This window comes from Dysidea avara, chromosome 4 (genome assembly GCF_963678975.1).
Source record: "Dysidea avara chromosome 4, odDysAvar1.4, whole genome shotgun sequence".
In the NCBI taxonomy this organism is placed as follows: domain Eukaryota; kingdom Metazoa; phylum Porifera; class Demospongiae; order Dictyoceratida; family Dysideidae; genus Dysidea; species Dysidea avara.
Window position 1 is genome coordinate 17,188,403 of NC_089275.1, and position 22,689 is coordinate 17,211,091.

Sequence of the window (22,689 nt, forward strand, 5' to 3'; positions counted from 1 at the left end):
ACTGTATCAGGCGAGCTGCAAATTTGGTGGGAGGCAGGGCCCTGGAAGATGGGAAAGATGGTGTTCAAAAATTGAAAAGGAAGGCCAAGGGATGAATTAGGCCAAGTTTTGGGTCATTGAGGTCTCAAAACTGGATAAAAAGTAAGGAAATTCACAGCAGAGGTACTCTACAGCCACATACAGTCATCCCCAGGCTGACCAGAGCTCCATTAAGGCCCCACACCACACGTACGGATCACCACTGGGCTTGGCAAAAGCAGCCAGCAAAACCAGACCACTGAAGTCTAGATGATTACGATTGTGAAATTAGATAGTTTATTCATGTAGCCTTGTTTCCTGGGTGAAAAATTGAATCTGCTGACATGGGCGATAAGACCAGTTTTCTCAGACTGCTGCAATAACGGGACATGTAGGCACAAACTACACCCCATCACCTAACAGAATATATCGCAGTATTGCTATACACTCTTTACATTCTTTAACTTGCACCATAATGCCAATTCATTGTTGAATAAGGGCTGAAATTTGCATGGTCAATGTGTAATGTCCTAAATTGGAATGAATGATAAAAGTTTGAAAAAGTAGGCAAATTTTGTGTGCCCACATGCCCCGCTTTTGCAGGCTGTGTTGCTGAAAAAGTGTTGATACGGAAAATTAATGCCACAATATGGTTTTGTTGGATGAAGTAGAAGACAAGCAGCCTGATTGAAGATTAAAGAAAAGACAAAGTACAGAGTGCCTACAGTCATCAGAACCTCAAAAGGCACATCCCACCAGTGAGTTTGCTATTGTAGTGTAAAATGGTGGCCATGTGCTGCTTAGTTTGGCCTCTAGCCTTGCAACTGTGGTCAGTGAGGCAATGAGGTAGCAAGACTAATATTAGAGTTTTGGCAATTATAAATTTGAAAATTTGTTAAAGTCATCATCATACAGTACAATAGTACTGTATAGTAGGGACCACAAAGGAGTAGGCATGGCCCACGAAATAACATCACCTAAAAACCAGTCTAAATTTTCCCTGACGACGATGAGGCAGTATTGGTTAGGTAAAACTAAGCCCAAACAAGCTGTCAGATTGACCCGAAACGCTTCCAACAAGTTGCTATGGAATTTAAAAAAATATTTTTAAATAGAATTTTCTACTGACCATCTGACTGGCTGGTGCCTTAAGACAAGTGTAACTCGATAACAGCTCAGACTATAGGCTTGATTTTTGCACTGTCCGACATCGGATTTGCATGCCTGCCTGCCTGCCTGCCTGCCTGCCTGCCTGCCTGCCTGCCTGCCTGCCTGCCTGCCTGCCTGCCTGCCTGCCTGCCTGCCTGCCTGCCTGCCTGCCTGCCTGCCTGCCTGCCTGCCTGCCTGCCTGCCTGCCTGCCTGCCTGCCTGCCTGCCTGCCTGCCTGCCTGCCTGCCTGCCTGCCTGCCTGCCTGCCTGCCTGCCTGCCTGCCTGCCTGCCTGCCTGCCTGCCTGCCTGCCTGCCTGCCTGCCTGCCTGCCTGCCTGCCTGCCTGCCTGCCTGCCTGCCTGCCTGCCTGCCTGCCTGCCTGCCTGCCTGCCTGCCTGCCTGCCTGCCTGCCTGCCTGCCTGCCTGCCTGCCTGCCTGCCTGCCTGCCTGCCTGCCTGCCTGCCTGCCTGCCTGCCTGCCTGCCTGCCTGCCTGCCTGCCTGCCTGCCTGCCTGCCTGCCTGCCTGCCTGCCTGCCTGCCTGCCTGCCTGCCTGCCTGCCTGCCTGCCTGCCTGCCTGCCTGCCTGCCATATCACTACATTATAATACAGTTTATCATTTGTCCAATGAATGACCTCTGCACTATCCTCGTCATTTCCTGAGCTTGAAAATTCCCGCATCAAAGCATCATTTCATATAATGTAGTCCTTAAAGAAAATTGTAATTTAGACCTGGTGGATCTACTAACAACTGCAGTCATATGCTACTTGAATTTGTATGGTGGATGATTGCTTTCTCACAGGATGGAGAAGAATATTTGCTTTACATCTGCCGGCTGCATGTTGCTAGTCCACCTTTTCTTAATGATTTCTCCATACATCTTCTGTAGCTGAGGTGTTTTGGCTAGTTAGTCGATAGTAGTTAATTGATAGTTGACAGTTGAAAGTTGATACATCTGACGTATATCTGATTTCTCCATACATCTTTTGTACCTGAGGTGGTTTGGCTAGAGGTATTTTGACTTGCTCACCTACCCAAACACCTGCTAGCCAGGTCACAAAAATTGGATATTGATATTTTCTTCTATTTAAATTTTACCTTCTGTAAAATATTTTCTTGTTTTTAATGTTGGGTTTAATGTTAGACAGTTCAATGAAGGTGATTTCATTGCGTATGATATATCTGTGCTGGTGTTTAATGACAGCATTTTAAGTAAGCACCATACCTTTTAGGAAACAACCCTGCTGAAAAGTACTACTGTACTGTTTGATGACTTAACTATTACACATCTGCCTCTGTACAGTATACGTATGCACAGTTTACAAGACACATGACATGAATAATGATATACAGTTAGTAATTTCTATGCAGGTTGAAACATTAGAAAATCAAGACACATGACATTGTGTTGTGTAAACAAGTACAGCCAGTGTGAATGAGCAACAAACAAGTATGTATTTTACAGGAACCAAGAAAACTCTGTTTTCATATATCTGTAGCTCGATAGTCCTGACCAGAAATCAACAAATTTTGCTGTGGAGACTCCATCAGAGTGGAATACTTGCTTGTTTCAAATTTGAGGTGAATTTACCTCGCCATCACTGATATATATATGCATCTTCAAACTTAATCTTAGTCTCTTGGTATTTTTCTTCTTCTTATTCTTCTATTTACAACACTTAGAAAAAGCACTATAACTCACACATGCTTTAGTAAAGTTTCTTCAAATTTGGAGGGCAGTAAGAATGCAAAGCTGCACATTCAGGGTCTAAATTTTGTATAAATCAGATAAAAAACAAGGCCATTATACACTATTTTCTAAAACATGCAATAACAATTTTTGTCACAGTCACAAGGTAAATTGCTTGAAGCAATGACATCAAAATCAGCATGTATATGGAGTAACCATCGTAGTGCAAACCTTTTGTAGTTTGAAAGAAATTACACTAACAATTATGGAGTTATTATAACAGAAATGCAAATCATGTGTAAAAAGAACATGATCAAGTTTTGTTAATAAACAGGTATTTACTTACCATGCCTACTAGCTAAAGGAATCAACTGAAAATAGGTGGAGGGGAAGATTAGAACTGTATTTGAGTACAGTAGTTTATAAGGAATCAGATAACAAACCACTGAATTACACTATGACAGTCAAATAGGTGTAACAAGTGTGCCATCGAGATACACTAATTGAATAAAAAAAACAGCCGAGCTGTAAAAAAGGGTGCAGCCTTCAAAAAAGCAAAGTTGAGAAAAGATGTGAAATCAAAGGTGCAAGAAATGGCAGTGATGATAGGTTAATGGCAAAAATTTTAATAACAACAATTCAGATGAATTTGGTGCCAAATCCTAGTGAGGAAGCAATGCACATTCACCTAAATTGTTGTTATTAAAATTTTGGCCATTTACCTACCATCACAGTCATTTCTTGGCTGCCACCTTTGATTTCACATTTTTAATCACTCTGGAGTTTTTGGAGGCTGCATCCTGTTTTATAGCTTGGATGTTTTTTGATTAGATATCATTTCTTTTCGTAATTTCATACCTAAAGCAAGCCTATGGCCAGCTTTAGGTATTTTTTACTTGTGTTTTATTTTTACTACAGAGAGAAGATTATGATAAGGAAGAAGATTTAATTGATTCGTTTAGCTACATGTACATTTAGGCAATATAATTTTAGTAATTTATAATCTAATTCAAACCAGCCATGTTGTTTAGTACCCAATCACCTGAATTGTCATTATTAAAATATCACAGCCATTTCTTGTCCGCCACCTTGGATTTCATATATTTTTTCACCGTAGCCTTTTTGGGGGCCGCACTCTTTTTTTTACAGCTTGGCTGTTTTGGATTAGATATCACTTCTTTTTGTATATGTATTGTATACCCCAATAGGCTGGCTTTGGGGCTTTTTAATCTATTTTTTTTCTTTACCACAGGAAGAAGAATAGGATTTGATTATAATCATAATCATAAATCAAGAAATTATAATCATAATCATAATCAAGATTGAAAGTAGATTTATAAAGTTTATGTGTGTGTGAGTGTGTGTGTGTGTTTGTGTGTGTGTGTGTGTGTGTGTGTGTGTGTGTGTGTGTGTGTGTGTGTGTGTGTGTGTGTGTGTGTGTGTGTGTGTGTGTGTGTGTGTGTGTGTGTGTGTGTGTGTGTATGTGTGTGTGATAGATAAAGTACTGCTGCAAGTGCTATATTTCGCATACAGCATGAGCGAAGGTAGTGCTTTATCTGATATAAAGAACTGTCAACTTGAGATACACATAAGACACATGAAACAATTAGAAACTCACAGAGTAGTGTTATCATCAGTTAGAATAGGCATTGTACCTGTGTTTCACCTGTGTTGCACTGTGCTGCACCTGCACTAGTCATTTTGTGAGTCTAGTCTATCTTCTCAATGATTAAACGTTTTCGATTGTGGTACTGTAATAAGCATATTTCCATGATATTCCTAGGACTTGTCCGTTAATGTAAAGAAAACGTAGTAATAATGTTTACTGCTGCTAACCATCATTGAAATTTTCAAGCATGTCTATTAATTAAATCCAGTGGTTCTTCTCTTACTGGTCAGACTGACTGAGTAGCCAGTGCAGTACAGACTATCAGCCTAGACTGGCTTGGTTGATTGGTTTGTTCTGGCCAAGAGTGAGAGATCACTCACTCAAAGCAGGCTGTTAACCTGCATATAGGCTTGGCAGTTCTATAGCTACCTGATATAGAACTATGGATCTATAAAGTGTTCTATCTGTAACTGCAAAATATAGAGCACTTTTGCTTGTATGGGATACTCTAATAGAACTGTCACCCTAATAGAGCATTCAACTACATTTATATTATAGAATTATAATTATTACAATGCAATTTATTCTGTAGATAGTTCAGCTACAAACAATTCATCTTATAGACAATCCAGCTACAAGCATGTCACCTGTATAGAGTTCAGTTACAAATATACTGCTGTAGAGATTCAGAACATTACAAGTCACACTGAAGAGAATTCAACTATAAAAAAGCCACTGTGTAGAGAGTTCAGCTACAAAGAAACTACCCAGTGGAGAGTTCATCTATATGAAAAAGTTATCCTATAGAGATCAGCTTAAACAAGTAACCCTGTAGAGAGTTCAGCTATAAACAAGCCACTATGTAGAGAATTCTGCTACAAACAAGTCACCATGTAGAGAGTTCAGCAAACAATCAAAAAACAACCCTGTAAAGAGTTCAGCTATACAAACAAATTTTAACTCTATAGAGAAATCAGCTAAAAACAAGAGAGAGCTCAGCAAAAAACAGATCACACTGTAGAGAGTTCAGCTAGAAACAAGTCACCCGGTATAAATATCAGCTAGAAACAAGTCATCCTGTAGAGAGATAAGCTAGAGGACATCATGTTGTAGAGAGTTAAGGTACAAGCAAATCACTAATCAGGTAAAAGGTACCTCATTAGTGATTTGCCGAGTTAAGGTACAAGCAAATCACTATAGCATGTTACCATCAATTCAATACCAAAGTACAGCATTCAATTGTTAATGTATTCTACAAAAAGAGGTGTGTATGTGATCTCATTAGTACAAGGACTTTTGGTGTGCAACATCTATTTTTAGCTTAATTTGTGTTCTTTTCTCCAACAAAGAAAAGCACATATTTTACTTGAATAAATGTGTAATTTTACTGGCAAATAAAGGACTTCAGGACTATACTAAAAATAATATTAGGCAGTTTGTCTACATAACAACCTTGTTAAGGAAAAACCATGGGGTACAAGAAGACTATACACAGAATAAGTTCATTAATGTAAATAATTATTGGCTCACTTTATCAACAGCATTGACATCTGCTTCTGACTTAATCAACATCTCCACTACTTGAGTATGACCATTATATACAGCAGTACGTAGAGCAGTATGTCCATCCTATAGTGACAAAGTAATCAACATTGACAGTTATTATTTCATATTGATATAATTTGATGCATCATGGATAACCTGTGTTCATGAGAAGATTCCATGAATAGACACATAATATAAAGGACTTTATTACCATTACGAAATTTAATTATTCCATTATAACAATATTGTTAAGCACCTAACACAGCTATGTGGGAAAATCCCTACTGTGGCATGTTACCATATATTCAATACCATAGTACAGCATTCAATTGTTAATGTATTCTACAAACACAAGGTGTGTAGGTGATCTCATTAGTACAAGGACTTTTGGTTTACAACATCTAATTTTAGCTTAATTTGTGTTCTTTTCTCCAATAAACAATGCATGTGTCCTTGAATGAACGTGTAATATTACTGGCAAATAAAGGACTTCATGGGTATACTAAAAATAATACTTGGAAATTTGTCTACATAACAACATTGTTAAGGAAAAACCAGGGGAACAAGCAGACTGTATTCATAACAATTTCATTAATGTAAAAAATTATTGCCTCACTTTATCAGCAGCATTGACATCTGCTTCTGACTTGATCAACATCTCCACTACTTGAGAATGACCTTTTTGTGCTGCAAAATATAGAGGAGTAGCTCCATCCTATAGTGACAAAGTAATCAACAGTGACAGTTATTATTTCATATTGATATAATTTGATGCATCACAGATAACCTGTGTTCATGAGAAGATGCCATGGAAAGACACATAATATAAAGGACTTTATTACCATTGCAAAGTTTAATAGTTCCATAATAACCATATTGCTAAGGACTTAACACAGTTATGCTATGGGAAAATCCCTACTGTGGAATGTTACCATCTATTCAATACCAAAGTACAGCATTCAATCGTTAATGTATTCTACGAACATGAGGTGTGTATGTGACCTCAGTAGTACAAGGACTTTTGGTGTACAACTTCTAATTTTAACTTAATTTGTGTTCTTTTCTCCAATAAAGAAAGCACGAGTTTTACTTGAATCAATGTGTAATTTTAGTGGCAAATAAAGGACTTCATGGCTCTACTAGAAATAATTTTTGGCAGTTTGTGTACATAACAACCTTGTTAAGGAAAAACCATGGGTACAAGAAGACTATATACAGAATAAGTTCATTAAGGTAAATAATTATTGCCTCACTTTATCAGCAGCATTGACATCTGCTTCTAACTTAATCAACATCTCCACTACTTGAGTATGACCATTATATGCAGCAGTACGTAGAGCAGTACGTCCATCCTATAGTGACAAAGTAATCAACATTGACAGTTATTATTTCATATTAATATAATTTGATGCATCATGGATAATCTGTGTACATGAGAAGATTCCATGGAAAGATACATAATATGTGACCACATTTTACAAAACCGATACAAATCGCACATCAGGCAAAATCAAACTAACACCACCAGTGGATAGCTACACTATCATACTACTAGTTTTGACCCTCAGTACTACTCAAACTACTCGAGGTTGGTTTTAACAGACATCTTTTCTCGGTGGTGTGGAGTGCTCAAATGGCAGTTTCAGGCCTTGTGAAGGACCTGACTTGGCAAGAATCAGTGGTTTACTGGTGGACAGCCTTATAATGTTGGCCAGACGTTTTTTCTGTTGATTTTGCTACATATCAGCCACTAAGGAGCCAGCACAGCCCTGCAATCTCGTGTCTTAACTCCAATTGTGGTCTGCCTCCATTTTGAGATCTACCTATTTCCCCCCCTGCCACCCCCTACCCTCCACCCCTTTGTGAGCACGCGTGATACTACTTCGCTCGTCCAACTGCTCAGATTTTCTATCTTATTTGGCGGGAAACTCTACAAGCAGCTACAAGTACTGGACGTGGCCTGAATGGTAACAGATTGATGCATCTTTTCTGTAATTTTCATACGCGTACTTGCTATCCTTGGAGAGTTATGCTGGCTTCAATTCTTTAAAACCGTTAATCTCGAAACATCTAATGTGCGATTTGGATCGTTTTTCCAAAATCCAGTCACATATAGAGGAATTTATTAACATTACAAAATTTATTAATTCCATAATAACCATATTGCTAAGGACTTAACACGGTTATGCCGTGGGAAAATTTCTACTTTGGCAATTTACCATCTATTCAACTAGTATTTTATAAATTGCTAATTTAAAAATGAAGTAGGGATATATGAAATATAAAGTAGTGAAACAGGAGATGATTGATGGCAATTTGGTATAGCTCAGTGGAAAAGTTCCTACTTTGGCATTGAGCAAAATAATTGTAATATCTAATGTGCCAAAGTAGGGATTTCCCCACTAAGCTTAGCTGTAATACCATCAATCATCTCTTGTTTCACTAATTTTTATTGTATAGATCCCAACTTCATTTTTGAATTAACAATTTTTAAAATACTAGTTTGATAAGTTTTTTTGCTGCTACTTACAATGCAACTTGTGACTGTTTGAATAGAATAACATACATGACTCTTGGAGGAAGACTGAGTGTGATCCTGACTAGATGTTGGGTGACCTGCAGTTTGAATCCTAGGGTTGGAGGGTGTTTTCCTTACTTTAGCCCCTTTTCTATTACACCATTTCAACTATAAATCATTAAGTCTAAGTCCTTGAAATTAGGTTAGATAATCCTAATGCTGCAGCACATGTTGCTGCCAGACCTTTAGTACTGGTCATTGTAAAGTGTTAATATTAATAATAATAATGATTGCTGTATTAGAGTGATTGTTGTATTAGAGTATATCTCGAGTCAGCCAAGAGGGTGCAGCTAGCTAGACCAATAAGGGGTGAGGTCATTTTGTTTACTGTTAAGTAAACAACTAGATTGTTAAGAGGTGTGGTCCCCATACTCTATCACTATTATTTCACATAGATCTTTAATTGATGGACGTGGTCATGAACGTATTGCTAACGGGATCTCAATCGCGAACTTGCAGATATTTAGCTAGTATAGCACCAGGACTGAAGTTCTTCTGAAATCCAGCTCTAAAACAATTCTGTGGCATCTATAATGTTGCTGAAAAGTGTTGATACAGAAGATTAATGCCTCAATATGGTTTTTTTTGGATGAAGTAGAAGACAAGCAACCTGATTGAAGATTAAAGAAAAGACAAAGCGCAGAGTGCCTACACTCGTCGGAACTTTAAAAGGCACATCCCATCAGTGAGTTTGCTATTATAGTGTAAAATGGTGGCTATGTGTTGCTTAGTTTGGTCTCTAGCCTTGCAACAGTGATCAGTGAGGCAGTGAGGTAGAAAGACTAATATTCGAGTTTTGGAATTTATGAATTTGAAAATTTGTTAAAGTAATCATCATACAGTACGATAGTGCTGTATAGTAGGGACCACAAAGGAGTAGGCATGGCCCACGAAATAACATCACCCAAAAACCAGTCTAAATTTTCCCTGACAAAGATGAAGCAGTATTGTTTAGGTAAAACTAAGCCCAAACAAGCTGTCAAATTGACCCGAAACACTTCCAACAAGTTGTTACGGGATTTTAAAAATTATTTTTAACAGAATTTTCTACTGACTGTCTGACTGACTGATGCCTTCAGACAAGTGTAACCTGATAACTGCTCAGACTACGGGCTTGATTTTTTTACTGTTTGACGTCACATCAGCCCAAGAGGTGCCTTTTGGCATACCGCAGTACGTATAATGCTTTCTTCATGGACTTACCAGTGTTCTCCTATGTGTTACATCCATCTTTACTGACAAGAAAAGTATCAATATGGCGATAGCACATGATAGCATCCTTTTATAACGGAAATCATCCATATTTATCATAGTGGCTGTTTTGGTTGCAGAGGTGTTTTCCAAACAGTTTTCGATTCATACCGCTGTGTAATGGATTGAACACAGCCGACAACAAAGCGTAATGAATATTTCACTTTTCAGATGATAGTTGATATAACTGGGGCATGCAGCCATATGTGACTTAATTTTAGAAAACTAATTTGTGCATCTACCAAGGTATAGTTTTTTCCCCAGCAATGCTTTTGTGTTCGAGAAGGAAGGCAAAATCACTGAAAAACGATCGTCGGTAAACTCTTTCGTCACTGCAACATAAACAAACATCTGTAACTTTGAAATCCTTTCGTGTATGGAGATGAAACAAAGATTTTCGTACTCCCTATGAACAGACAAACACGATGATTTCCAGGACTTATCCATTGGAGGCTGAAGTCACCCACCAGTGAGGCAATAAAAAATTGTGTAATTTTTTTCTGCAGCTCATTGCATTTTTTTACCCATACTGTTTTATTACAAAAGTACTATTGTCCGTATATCAGCGGTTTTCCAAAATTCAGTCACATATTTCTTTTGGTATGCATGGATTACAGAGGTGCTTTTCAAACAGTTCTAGATCTGAAATGCTGTGTAACGTGTTGAACATAGCTGACAATGAAGTGTTTAAAGGGTCATTCCATGTCAAATCACAGAGGAATTGTAGGGCCACCTCTCTGATTTTGATGAAACTAGGTGTGTTTGTAGTACCTATGATGCTCATCACCCATACTGAATTTTAGCCTCATACACTACATGGTTCCTGATTTATGACCACAATATTTTGCAAATTGAAGATTTCATGAAAAATTGGTTTGTCTTGAGTTACAAAATTAACTGTAGCTCACAGTTCTGTTAATATTTTAAAATAAAAATTTCAGCAATTAAAGACTGTTAATTGATCTTCCATAAACTATGAGATATCAACTTAATTAAGGCTCCATTAAAAACTTTAATCCTAAATGTTTCAAAACTTCAAATTCTTTGAATTTTTTAGTAAATAATAATTTGGTCATGGTCTATTGTAAGCAAAATTTTTGTGGTGGGGCCACGTTCAAGAGGTATATTTAAATATGTTGTGGTATGCAGTAAAGTTTTGTAGTCTATTATTGCTATATGGGAGTGTACACCTCTAATAACCACTCCTGTTAAGGTCATGCCAACTTTGTCTTACACAATGAAGATGTCGGAGTACAGTGCAACCTGTATTAGTGACCACCTGAATTGAAAGACCACTTTTGTGCTGCAATTTATTTAGTTATATAGTTTTAAATGCAGCCAGCTTATATAGCTTATAAAGGCAGTACAATGACCAGCTAATAACACCACATCACTTGTTCAATTGAGCATGCAGCAACATACCTGCTGCTTACTTTGGGTATGGTAGCAATGAAGATTATTCAAGAGAACAGGGACGTCACTTTCAACTCTCACATACTATCCCTAGTACGAGAAAACTGTACTCTTTTGTGTCAATTTCAGAAGCACAGTGGAAATCAAGACTCATGATAGTGAGGAGCGCGGCCAAGAGACTACAAAGCGCATGCCCAATTAAAAGACACACAGCCACTACTGTGAGTTGTTTACATGTAGGGATGGTTTTGCAATATTTAGCCCTGGATTATGCAACATCTCTCAATAGGTTTGAATTGCATTACGTAATTAAAAAATCATTTTTCGTAGCAGTAGTAGTAGTAGTTTTCTTGCGACCGGTATTAAAACACGTATTTAGACATGTTTCGCTTTATTTCTCAATCTTGCATTGCACCTAGTGCCAGTCAACTTATCCATCAGAGGAGGTATGACACGAGTTAAGCGCTATTGAAAAAAATTTGCAGTAATTGCATTCTTCAAATGTTAAATCACAAAAATCAATTCATAGACAAGATTTGATGAACTGCAAAGCTACTAAGACACTTGTGCAGTTGGTTTTCTCTTCCCAACTTGCTGCTTGGCCTTATTTCATATAGTTAGTTATTCATCACATGACGGTTCCTGCAATAGGCTGTGTATATCGAAACTGAAACACTGGGGTTGAATGGGGTAGACACCACCATTGAATTAAGCATAAGAAAAGAGTTCAATTGGCACATATTTTTCGTTGATAACCCCACAAAATACCTTCCCTTTGCAAAACATATGTACTCACGTGTGCATGTCATACCTCCTCTGTGTTTGTACAGTTCATCTAGCACTGACAATATCTAATCCTGCTTTGTTCATACGCAAATTTTCTTCGATCGATCCTCTAATCTCTACAATAACTTTTAAAGACACGATGTGGACACAAGCCCTAATGTCTGATAAACAAGTTGCAAAAGCGTGTAGAACCGTAAGTTCCCAAGGGAAGGCGTTTTAAGCAGAAATCTTTTAAACTCCATTTAATGCCTTGTCTCATGTGAGTGTTGATAATTAGCAGATGTCTTATAAGTAAGTATGAAAGATTCAAGAATGTAGCTTCACTAGAGAAGGTGTTCCAAGCATAATTCTTGTTGCCACACCACACATGGTGCATTAAAGTAACTTGTGTGTTGTGGTGGTGCTCAAACCAGCTTATTACATAGCATTACCCACGCTAACAGCAAGTAGTCACTCCCAATGTGGTTTTCATCATGCATGTCACTTAATTGCTACACATGTTACATAACAATATATCACGTTAATCGTTAGTGACATTAACAATAAAATTCTGACAATAAAATAGAATAGTTAGTTTAGTCACATCACACCTGTATGCCTCATCCTGGAAATTCAGAAGATGATAATCAATTGAGATATAATGCCAAGATCTTACCTGGCTAGATGAATCTCATTGTCCACATGCACTTGACAATTGAAAACTAAAGAATTCCTCTGTCTATAAACTTACTCTCCTGAACCTTGATCTTAGTTGCCAAGTTACGTACCATATGTACCACTGCTAGTGAGAGAACCACATGCTATGACCAAGTGCCCTGTATCTGTAAAATCAACAGGCGGGCAGGCGGAAGGCGGAAGTTAAATTGACGTTTCTGCATCCACACAGTCCTTCAAACTTGTTTAAGTACCCAGAGCCCCAGAATATCCACACTATACCAATGGATGACATTCTAACTCACATAGACCTAAGGACAAGAAGTGGTGGTGTGAAATCTGACAAAAACGAAATGACTTTTGCTACCTAACAGCATCACACTGTATCACCACAGTAATGAACTTGTATTACATGACTTTGTCAAAGCTTGTTTATGCATGTATACATAAATTTAACTTGCAGTTGAACCAAAGGGTCTTGTGTGTCTGCAAACCTAATCAACATAATGGGCTTCAAGGCATGCATTACTACATGGGATACCTGCTATAATAACGTAAACACTGTACCGCTAGCTACCTATCTCATAATCCCATAGAGATCCCAAGCTGAACCTTTTGCAACTAATAGGTGAATGTCTCACAAGTAACCACAAAAAATTCTAACCAGCACTTTTTGGTAGAGCAAAGGTCAAACTTTAGGTGACATGGCTAATTATCAACTTCATCAAATTAAATAATATTTAATCCAAAACAGCCAAGCTGTGTAAAAAAGTGTGTGGCCCTCAAAAAGGCTATGGTGAAAAAAGATGTGAAATCCAAGGTGGCAGACAAGAAATGGCTGTGATGATAGGTTAATGGTAAAATTTTTATAACAACAATTCAGGTGAATTTTTGTGCCACTTGGTCTTGGCACAAAATTCACCTGAATTGTCATTATTAAAATTTTTACCATTAACCTACCATCACAGCCATTTCTTGGCCACCACCTTGGATTTCACATCTTTTTTCACCATAGCCTTTTTTAGGGCCACACACTTTTTTTACAGCTTGGCTGTTTTGGATTAGATTTCATTTCTTTTTGTATTTGTATACCCCAAAGTCTACCTATGGCCGTCTTTGGGACTTTTTTAACCTATCTTTTTTTTTTTTACCACAGGAAGAAGAAAGATGAAGTAGATGTACTTTAAATATTTTATCAGTAAATGTACAAATTATATAATACATATATTGATTACAGAATTTCCATGGTGGTTCCTTTGTAACTGAACACTCTACAAGGTGACTTCTTCTTGATGCTCTCTCTACAGGGTGAATTGTTTATAGCTGAACGATCTACAAGGTAACTACTTCTAGCTGATCTCTCTACATGATGATTTGTTTGTAGCTGAATTCTGTACAGGTGATTTGTTTGCAGCTGAGCTCTTTACAGAATGGTTTCTTTGTAGCTGAACTCTCTACAAGGTAACTTCTTCTAACTGATCTTTCTACAGGTGATTTGTTTGTGGCTGAATTTTCTATAGTGTGATTTCTTTGTAGATGAACTCTCGACATGGTGGTTTCTTTGTAGCTGAACTCTCTACAAGGTAACTTCTTCTAGCTGATCTCTCTACAGGTTGATTTGTTCGTAGCTGAATTCTGTACAGGTGATTTGTTTGCAGCTGAGCTCTTTACAAAATGGTTTCTTTGTAGCTGAACTCTCTACAAGGTAATTTCTTCTAACTGATCTTTCAACAGGTGATTTGTTTGTAGCTGAACTATCTACAAGGTAATTGCTTCTAGCCGATCTCTCTACAGGGTGATTTGTTCGTAGCTGAATTCTGTACAGGTGATTTGTTTGCAGCTGAACTCATTACAAAATGGTTTCTTTGTAGCTGAACTCTCTATATGGTAACTTTTCTAGCTGATGTCTCTACAAGGTCACTAGTTTGTAGCTGAACTCTCTACATGGTGGTTTCTTTGTAACTGAACTTTCTACAAGGCGACTTCTTCTAGCTGATCTTTCTACAGGGTGATTTGTTTGTAGCTGAATTATGCTGATCTCTCTATAGGGAGATTTGTTTGTAGCTGAAATCTCTACAGGTGATTTGTTTGAAGCTGAACTTTCTAAATGATGGTTTCTTTGTAGCTGAACTCTCTACAAGGTAACTTCTTCTAGCTGATCTCCCTACAGGGTGATTTGTTTGTAGCTGAACTATCTACAAGATAATTTCTTCTAGCTGATCTCTCTACAAAGTGATTTGTTTGTATTTGTATAGGTGATTTGTTTGCAGATGAGCTTTTTACAGAATGGTTTCTTTGTAGCCAAACTCTCTACAAGGTAACTTCTTCTAGCGGATGTCTTTACAGGATCATTATAGTTTGTAGCTGAATTCTCTACATGGTGATTTCTTTGTAACTGAACTTTCTACAAGGTAACTTCTTCTAGCTGATCTTTCTACAGGGTGATTTGCTTGTAGCTAATTCTGTACAGGTGATTTGTTTGTAGCTGAACTCTTTACAGAATGGTTTCTTTGTAGCTGAACTCTCTACAAGGTAACTTCTTCTAGCTGATGTCTCTACAAGGTCACTAGTTTGTAGCTGCGCTCTCTACATGGCAGTTTCTTTGTAACTGAACTCTCTACAAGGTGACTTCATCTAGCTGATCTTTCTACAGGGTGATTTGTTTGAAGCTAAACTCTCTACAATGAAACTTCTTCTAGCTGATCTCTCTACAGGGAGATTTGTTTGCAGCTGAACTCTCTACATGATGGTTTCTTTGTAGCTGAACTCTCTACAAGGTAACTTCTTCTAGCTGATCTCTCTACAGGAAGATTTGTTTGTAGCTGAACTCTCTACACGATGGTTTCTTTGTAGTTGAACTCTCTGCAAGGTAACTTCTTCTACTGATCTCTCTACAGGGAAATTTGTTTGTAGCTGAACTCTCAACATGGTGGTTTCTTTGTAGCTGAACTCTACAAGGTGATTTCTTCTAGCCGAACTATCTCTTTCAATAGTTGCATGAACTCCCTACAAGGTAACTTCTTCTAGCTGATCTCTCTACAGGATGAATTGTTTGTAGCTGATCTCTATACAGGTTACTTGCTTCTAGCTGATCACTTGAATTCTCTTCAGGGTGACTGCTCTATTAGGATGACTTCTCTATTAGAGTATCTCGATCTCGCACTTGCTGTATCAAGTTGGATTTTGTGTTATAACTCCGTGGCTTAAGTCTGATTCTTCTACACCATTGATGAGCCTTTCTGAGATGATTATTCCATTTGTACAACGATTTTCAAAGCATTACCCCAAGCAATTTATCTGGTAGGCGTGGCAAGCTGCCGTTTTTTATTAGTCTATGTCGATTGCATAATTGTTACACACTTTTGGGTTTTTCATTGTATCTTCCTGGTTTTTAGCTCGATTTCTTTCAAACCACAAAAGGTGTGAGGATCAATAGTTAACCTATCCACCCACCGATTTTCAGCTTCTTCTTGTACGCGGTTTATCCTGTATGCGTGACAACATATTGGTGTTATTTTTCATGAATAATCGCTCATAACTCTTTGCCTGTTTATCGTATTCCAGCCAAAGTTGGTACCGAGATGCACCTTTATACCACCCTTCTGTGTGCCAAATTTCAGCAATCGGATATGGCGTTCACGTTTTATAGCAGTTTTTGCAAGTGTGCAACAAGAGGAAGAAAATAAGAAAAGAAAAAAAAACTAAGAAACTAAGCCAATTTGTGAAGTCGCATATCTCGGAAATGCGTTAAGCGATTTTGCTCAAATTTGGAATGTGGAGTGCTAAAGTTGCAGGGCATGTACACAGCAAACATTGTCTTGTTTCATCAAGGAAGCACAGAGCTACAAAGGTGTGTAAATTGCATTTTTCTTCCTGTCAATATACTCGCAGGTGTTGCGCGCCGGCTTCTCGGGGCGCACAACACACTACCGTGTGTCTTGATTTACAAAAAGAAGTTCATTCTTTTGAATTTTAAAGTGGTGCAATTCATTTTAAAAATACCCAAGTTTTGATGGTTTGAATGGTTGCAAGTACAGCAAAAATCAGAATACTTAATAAGCATTTCTGGAACGACATACAGGCAATGGGTGAAGGGACACATATGACCACTTGGGCTACCCACACACCAAATTTCATCCAATTCTAAGGGGGTTATGTGCAAAACTTTGGTGAACTGATATGGAATTACCCATAAAGTAAATCCAACTAAATAAATTTCAGCACAAAGGTAGTTGTTCAATACAAGTGGTCACTAATACAGGTTGCACTGTACTTGGACACCTTCATTGTGTAAGACAAAGTTGGCATGGCCTTATCAGGAGTGGTTACTAGAGGTGTACACTCCCATAATAGCAATAATAGACTACTAAATTCCACAACATGTCAAGACACACGATAGTGTGTCATGCAGCACAAGAAGCCGAGGTGCCACACCGTGGGTATATTGACAGGAAGAAAGAATACGTCATTTTCACACTTTTGTATCTCGGTGATACCTTATCCGCTTGGAACCAAGTTTGCTACAGAGTTGTCTGCCATACAGGGAAGTCTACATGCCAAATTTGAAGGAAATCCCTTCAGCCATAACCGAGATACGAGCTGCCAAAGGTTCGGGTTTTTTCTTGGTTTTTTTCTTCTTGTTTTTGCACACTTGCAAAAATTGCTATAAAACGAAAATGCGTACTCTGATCGCCTTGAAATTTGGCACACAGAAAGGGAGTCCAAAGGCGAATCCTAGCATCAAATTAGATGTAAATCCGATGAATGGTTTGGGAGTTAATACCAAATATTCACGTAAAACAAGATAGATTTGTGGTCATGCCTATAGGGTAAACCGCTGCATGGAATGAGTTGAAAATTGCTATGTAGATGGAGTAGCCATCGTAGGAGTGCCGTTTGGTGGTTTGAAAGGAATCCAGATAAAGACCATTGAGATATGACACAAACCCAACCTGTGCCACAATTACGCGATCGATATTTATGAATAAAAAAGTTTTCATTATTATGCCTACTGGGCAAACCACTTAGAGCAATGAGCTGAAAATTGGTATATAGCTGGAATAATCATCATAGAAAACCCTTGCAGCAGTACAGAAGAATCAGATTACAAACCACTGAGTTATGATTCGAAAGCCAACTCCGTGCAGCAAATGCAAGATCGAGATACTCAAATAGAACAGTCACCCTAATAGAGCATTCAGCTAATCTATTTACTCCATTATAGAATTCTATTACAATACAAGTTATTCTGTAGGGAGTTCAACTGCAAACAATTAAACTTATAGACAGTTCAGCAAGAAGAGTGTCACCCTATAGAGAGTTCAGCTACAAATATATTGCTGTAGTGATTTAGAACATTACAAGTCTCACTGAAGAGAATTCAGCTATAAACAAGTCTTGCACCCTGTAGAGAATTCAGCTAAAAACAAATCACTCTGTAGAAGTTATGCTACAAAGAAGTCTTCATGCAGAGAGTTTAACAACCAAAATCTACCATGTAAAGACTTCAGCTTTACTAACAAGTTACTCTGTAGAGAGATCAGCTAGAAATAAGGGAGAGCTCAGCTAGAAAACGTCACCTTGTAGAGAGTTCAGCTACAAACAAATCACACTGTAGAGAGATCAGATAGAAGAAGCCACCTTGTAGAGGGTTCAGCTGTGAAGTAATCACCCTAGAGAGAGTTCAGCTAGAAAAAATCACCCTATAGAGAGTTCAGCTACAAAGAAACCATCCTGTAGAGAGATCAGCTAGAAACAAGTCACCTGTAGTGACATCAGCTACAAAGAAACCATCCTGTAGAGAGTTCAGCTACAAACAAATCACCCTGCAGAGAGTTTGGCTACAAAAATCATCCTGTAGAGTATTCAGCTACAAACAAATCACCTTGTACAGTGTACAACTAGACACAAAGTCACCCAGTACTACAGCCAGTAGAGAGATCAGCTACAAGAAGTCACATTGTAGAGAGATCAGCTAGAAGAAATCACCTTGTAGAGAGTTCAACTACAAACAAATCATCCTGTAGAGAGTTCAGCTACAAACAAAGCATCCTGTAGAGAGTTCAGCTACGAAAAGATCACTGTGTAGATAGTTCAGCTATAAGAAGTCACCTTGTAGAGAGTTCAGCTACATAGAAACCACCATGTAGAGAGTTCAGCTGCAAACAAACCACCCTGTAGAGAATTCAGCTACAAATAAATCACCCTGTAGAAAGATCAGCTAGAAGAAATTACCTTGTAGAGTGTTCAGCTGCAAACAAGTCACCCTGTAGAAAGATCAGCTTGAAGAAGTTACCTTGTAGAGAATTCAGCTACAAAGAAACCATAAAGTTGAAAGTTCAGCTACAAACAAGTCACCCTGTAGAGAGATCAGCTACAAACAAGTCACCCTGTAGAGATATCAGCTAGATACAAGTTACCTTATAGGGATCAGCTACCAACAAATCACTCTGTAGAAATATGCGTTGAAAACAAATCATCATGTAGAGAGTTCAGCTAGTAACAAGTCACACTGAAAAGAGTTCAGCTAGAAACTGGGAGTTTCAGCTACAGTTCTGTTGTGTATAAGAAGTCACCTTATTACCTACAGTATGGTTATCTTTCATTGTTAAATATACAAATACTTTTAATCAGACAAAAAACTGTACACAACATTTCTTCCTTTGTTCCACAATTCCTGCAGAAAAGAAAAAAAACAAGTTAGAAGGAAGCACCAAAGCCAGTTAATGGCTGGATTTGTGGCTTGCAATACAAAAAGAAGTGATATCTAAACCAAAACAGCCAATCTGTAAAAAAAGAGTGCGGACCCCAAAAAGGCCAGGATGAAAAAAATGTGAAATCCATGGTGGCGGCCAAGGAATGGCTGTGATGGTAGGTTAATGGCAAAATTTTTGATTACAACATTTCAGGTAAATTTGGTGCCGAATCCTAGCGGAGGAGGCAACACAAATTTGCCTGAATTGTCATAATTAAATTTTTGCCATTAACCTACCATCACAGCAATTTCTTGGCCGCCACATTGGATTTCACATCTTTTTTCATCCTAGCCTTTTTGGGAGCCAAACTCTTTTTTTACAGCTTGGCAGTTTTGGTTTAGATTTAATTATACCACAAAAAAGATCACCAACAGTAGACCATAATGCAATTATTATTTACTAAAAAATGCAAAGAATATGAAGCAGCACTTTTTGAAATAATAAGGTTTAAAGTTTTTACTGGAGCCTTTATTAAATTGATATCCAATAATTTATAGAGTACTTGAAAGATCAATTAGCAGTCTTTAATGACTGACAATGTTATTTTAAAACATTAACACAGTGGTGAGCTACAGTTGATTTTGTATCTCAAGACAAACCAAAAATTCATGAAATATTCAAAATATTTGCGGTCATAAATCACAAACTATGTAGTGTATGAAGTTAAAAATTGGTATGGGTGATGAGCACCATAGGTATTACAACCACACCAAGTTTCATCAAAATCTGAAAGATGACCCTACAATTTCTTTTGACATGGAATGACTCATTACAATTAATGTTTCACTTTTCAGACGATAATTGATATAGCTGGGGCGCGGCACCATTTCAGATGCGTTATGCATCGGTTCACCAGTCATAATAATATTGACAAAAAAGTTAACAAACAAGTACACAGAAAAATTTTAAATTTTCAACTAGAGTAGGGATCATAGCACATCAATAAAAAGTACTGAAACAAGCTGGAGTAGTGCACGATATAAAATCACTGTAAAACAATTAGAAGTGTTATATCACTACCACTGTGCTCAAGATACCATAATGGAAATGCACAGTAGGGATATAACAATTCTTATTGTTTTACTGTGATTTAATATATTTTGCACTACTCCAGCTTGTTTCAATGCTTTTATCGATGTGCTATGTTCCCTACTTTAGTTGAAAATTCCAAAACTTTTCTGTGTACTTGTACCATATTACTTCAAACCTGCAACACCATTTGAGTAACTGGTACTGGTGGAGGTACTCATTTTACCAGCTGTTTATTACAACTGTCTAAAGTACTTTACCTGCATTATGTGGCATTAATAATTATTAGAATTATTGGTTTACAAGTAAAGCAGAGTTTAGCAATAAACAATAAATAGAATTGATGTGATAGCTATCACAATGTATGTGGGAAAATTCTTACACTGGCATGCTACCATTGTAAGTATTGTAGGATTGTTAATGGACGTCAGACTTGTAGGTGATCTCAGGAGCCAGAAGTTTTATTAGCCATACAATTTCCTAATTTGTGTTGTTTTCTGCAATAAAGAAAGCATTTATTTCTTTGTTTTTTTGTGCAGATTCAATGGCAATCAAATGATTTTAATAATGTTTGGCAGTTTTTCTGCATAACAACCTTGTTAATGAAAACCCAGGAATACAAGCAGACTACCGTATTTACTCAGTTTGTACCCCAGGAGTACTATTACTTTTTTGATCAAAAATAAGGATAAAACCCTTTGAACAGTGCCACACTGCGGTATTATTCGAGGGTGCACTACTAATATTTTAAGCCTGCCACAACTGTAGCTATTCTACATTATAGTTTTATAAAACAATCATAACATGTTGCTACTTACTTCTTGTATACAAGACCTCTCTTTCACATAAGTCCTTGAAGCACAACCATGTCACGACTCATGCTACATGGTAAATGTACTAACTGATATCCAGAATTTCGATTATGTGACAGCCGTTTAACCCTTTAAGGACCAAGAATTTTGTGCATAGTCTACCCTGAAAGCCCACACGTTTTATGATTATTGCGCATTTAGTGTTTAAAAAAATATAATAAGTTTATAGCATTGACAAAGCCCCTACAAGTGCTCAATTGTATAAAAAATTATACTAAAAGACTCACCTAACAATAATAAACAACACTATCTAACTTACCAAAGTGTAGAACCAATGTCTTAAAAGCACTAAGGTGAGTTTCAAACATCTACACGTGATCAATTTCTTCATGACACAATCAATAAAAACAGTCCGCCATTTTTGTTTTTTAAAACCGCATCATGTGATCTTGTATATCAAATTATTCGCCTCTAAATAGTGAGCACTTTGAGCTTTATTTGAAGTTAATACGATGAACACAGCCAAAGTTATGGAGCAATTTCTACAAGGTTAGTTTTATTGTTGTGTAAATATTAATTGTTTGTACTTTGTTAGGAATTTTACACAGGCTTAGTTTTGTGTGATAAGTTGGCCTTATATATCAAAAGAATCGCCTATGAATGGCGAATACAATGGCCCCTGTTTCGATCTAATAGCTTCATTTGTTGTGGAGTTATAGCTCTTTGTTTACTGTCAATAATCTTGGACGTAATATTACGGCGCTGGTCTTTCGAGCAATACCTACTTTGGACGTAATATTACGGCAGCAGTCCTTAAAGGGTTAAGTCTTGTAGGACAATGCCTTCCTAAAATCAAGATGGAGATTGATACCAAAGGCATGAGAGCACTATTAAAGAGTAATTACGAAAGTATAACGCAGAACTATTCGAGAGTGTGGTACAATTAAGATTATTTTCTGAAACAAGGATAAAGACTTACTATTCGAGGGTGTGGCACAAATCGAGTAAATACGGTATATACATACGTAATAATTTCATTAATGTACATAATTATTGCCTCACTTTATCAGCAACATTGACATCTGCTTCTGACTTGATCAACATCTCCACTACTTGAGAATGACCATTTAGTGCAGCAACATATAGAGGAGTACATCCATTCTATAGTGACAAAGTAATCAACAGTGACAGTTACAATGTCATATTGACATTGTTTGATACATCATGGATAATCTAAATACTTGAGAAAATTCAGTGGAATCACACATATTATTTTGGTACCAGTACTGATGAATTTAAAAATCTGTTAATTAAAGGCATGATCAGAATATTACTAAGAACCTGGAACACCAATTGTGTAACTGATACTGGTGGAGGTGTATACTCATTTTACCAGTTGTT

General features: G+C 37.5%; 2 protein-coding genes across 2 annotated transcripts in view; both read right to left on the minus strand.

The window, feature by feature from the left end:
- Positions 1 to 6,820, minus strand: part of LOC136253605 (ankyrin-1-like) — a 312,474-nt gene extending 305,654 nt beyond the window's left edge. The window contains exons 1-3 of the mRNA XM_066046271.1: positions 6,791 to 6,820; positions 6,627 to 6,725; positions 5,996 to 6,094 (exon numbers count right to left, since the gene is read on the minus strand). Coding sequence (XP_065902343.1) covers positions 5,996 to 6,094; positions 6,627 to 6,725; positions 6,791 to 6,820 — 228 coding nt within the window. The remainder of the gene's footprint in view (positions 1 to 5,995; positions 6,095 to 6,626; positions 6,726 to 6,790) is intronic.
- Positions 6,821 to 7,251: 431 nt separating this feature from the next.
- Positions 7,252 to 22,689, minus strand: part of LOC136253606 (ankyrin repeat, PH and SEC7 domain containing protein secG-like) — a 46,597-nt gene continuing 31,159 nt past the window's right edge. The window contains exons 9-10 of the mRNA XM_066046272.1: positions 22,351 to 22,449; positions 7,252 to 7,362 (exon numbers count right to left, since the gene is read on the minus strand). Coding sequence (XP_065902344.1) covers positions 7,252 to 7,362; positions 22,351 to 22,449 — 210 coding nt within the window. The remainder of the gene's footprint in view (positions 7,363 to 22,350; positions 22,450 to 22,689) is intronic.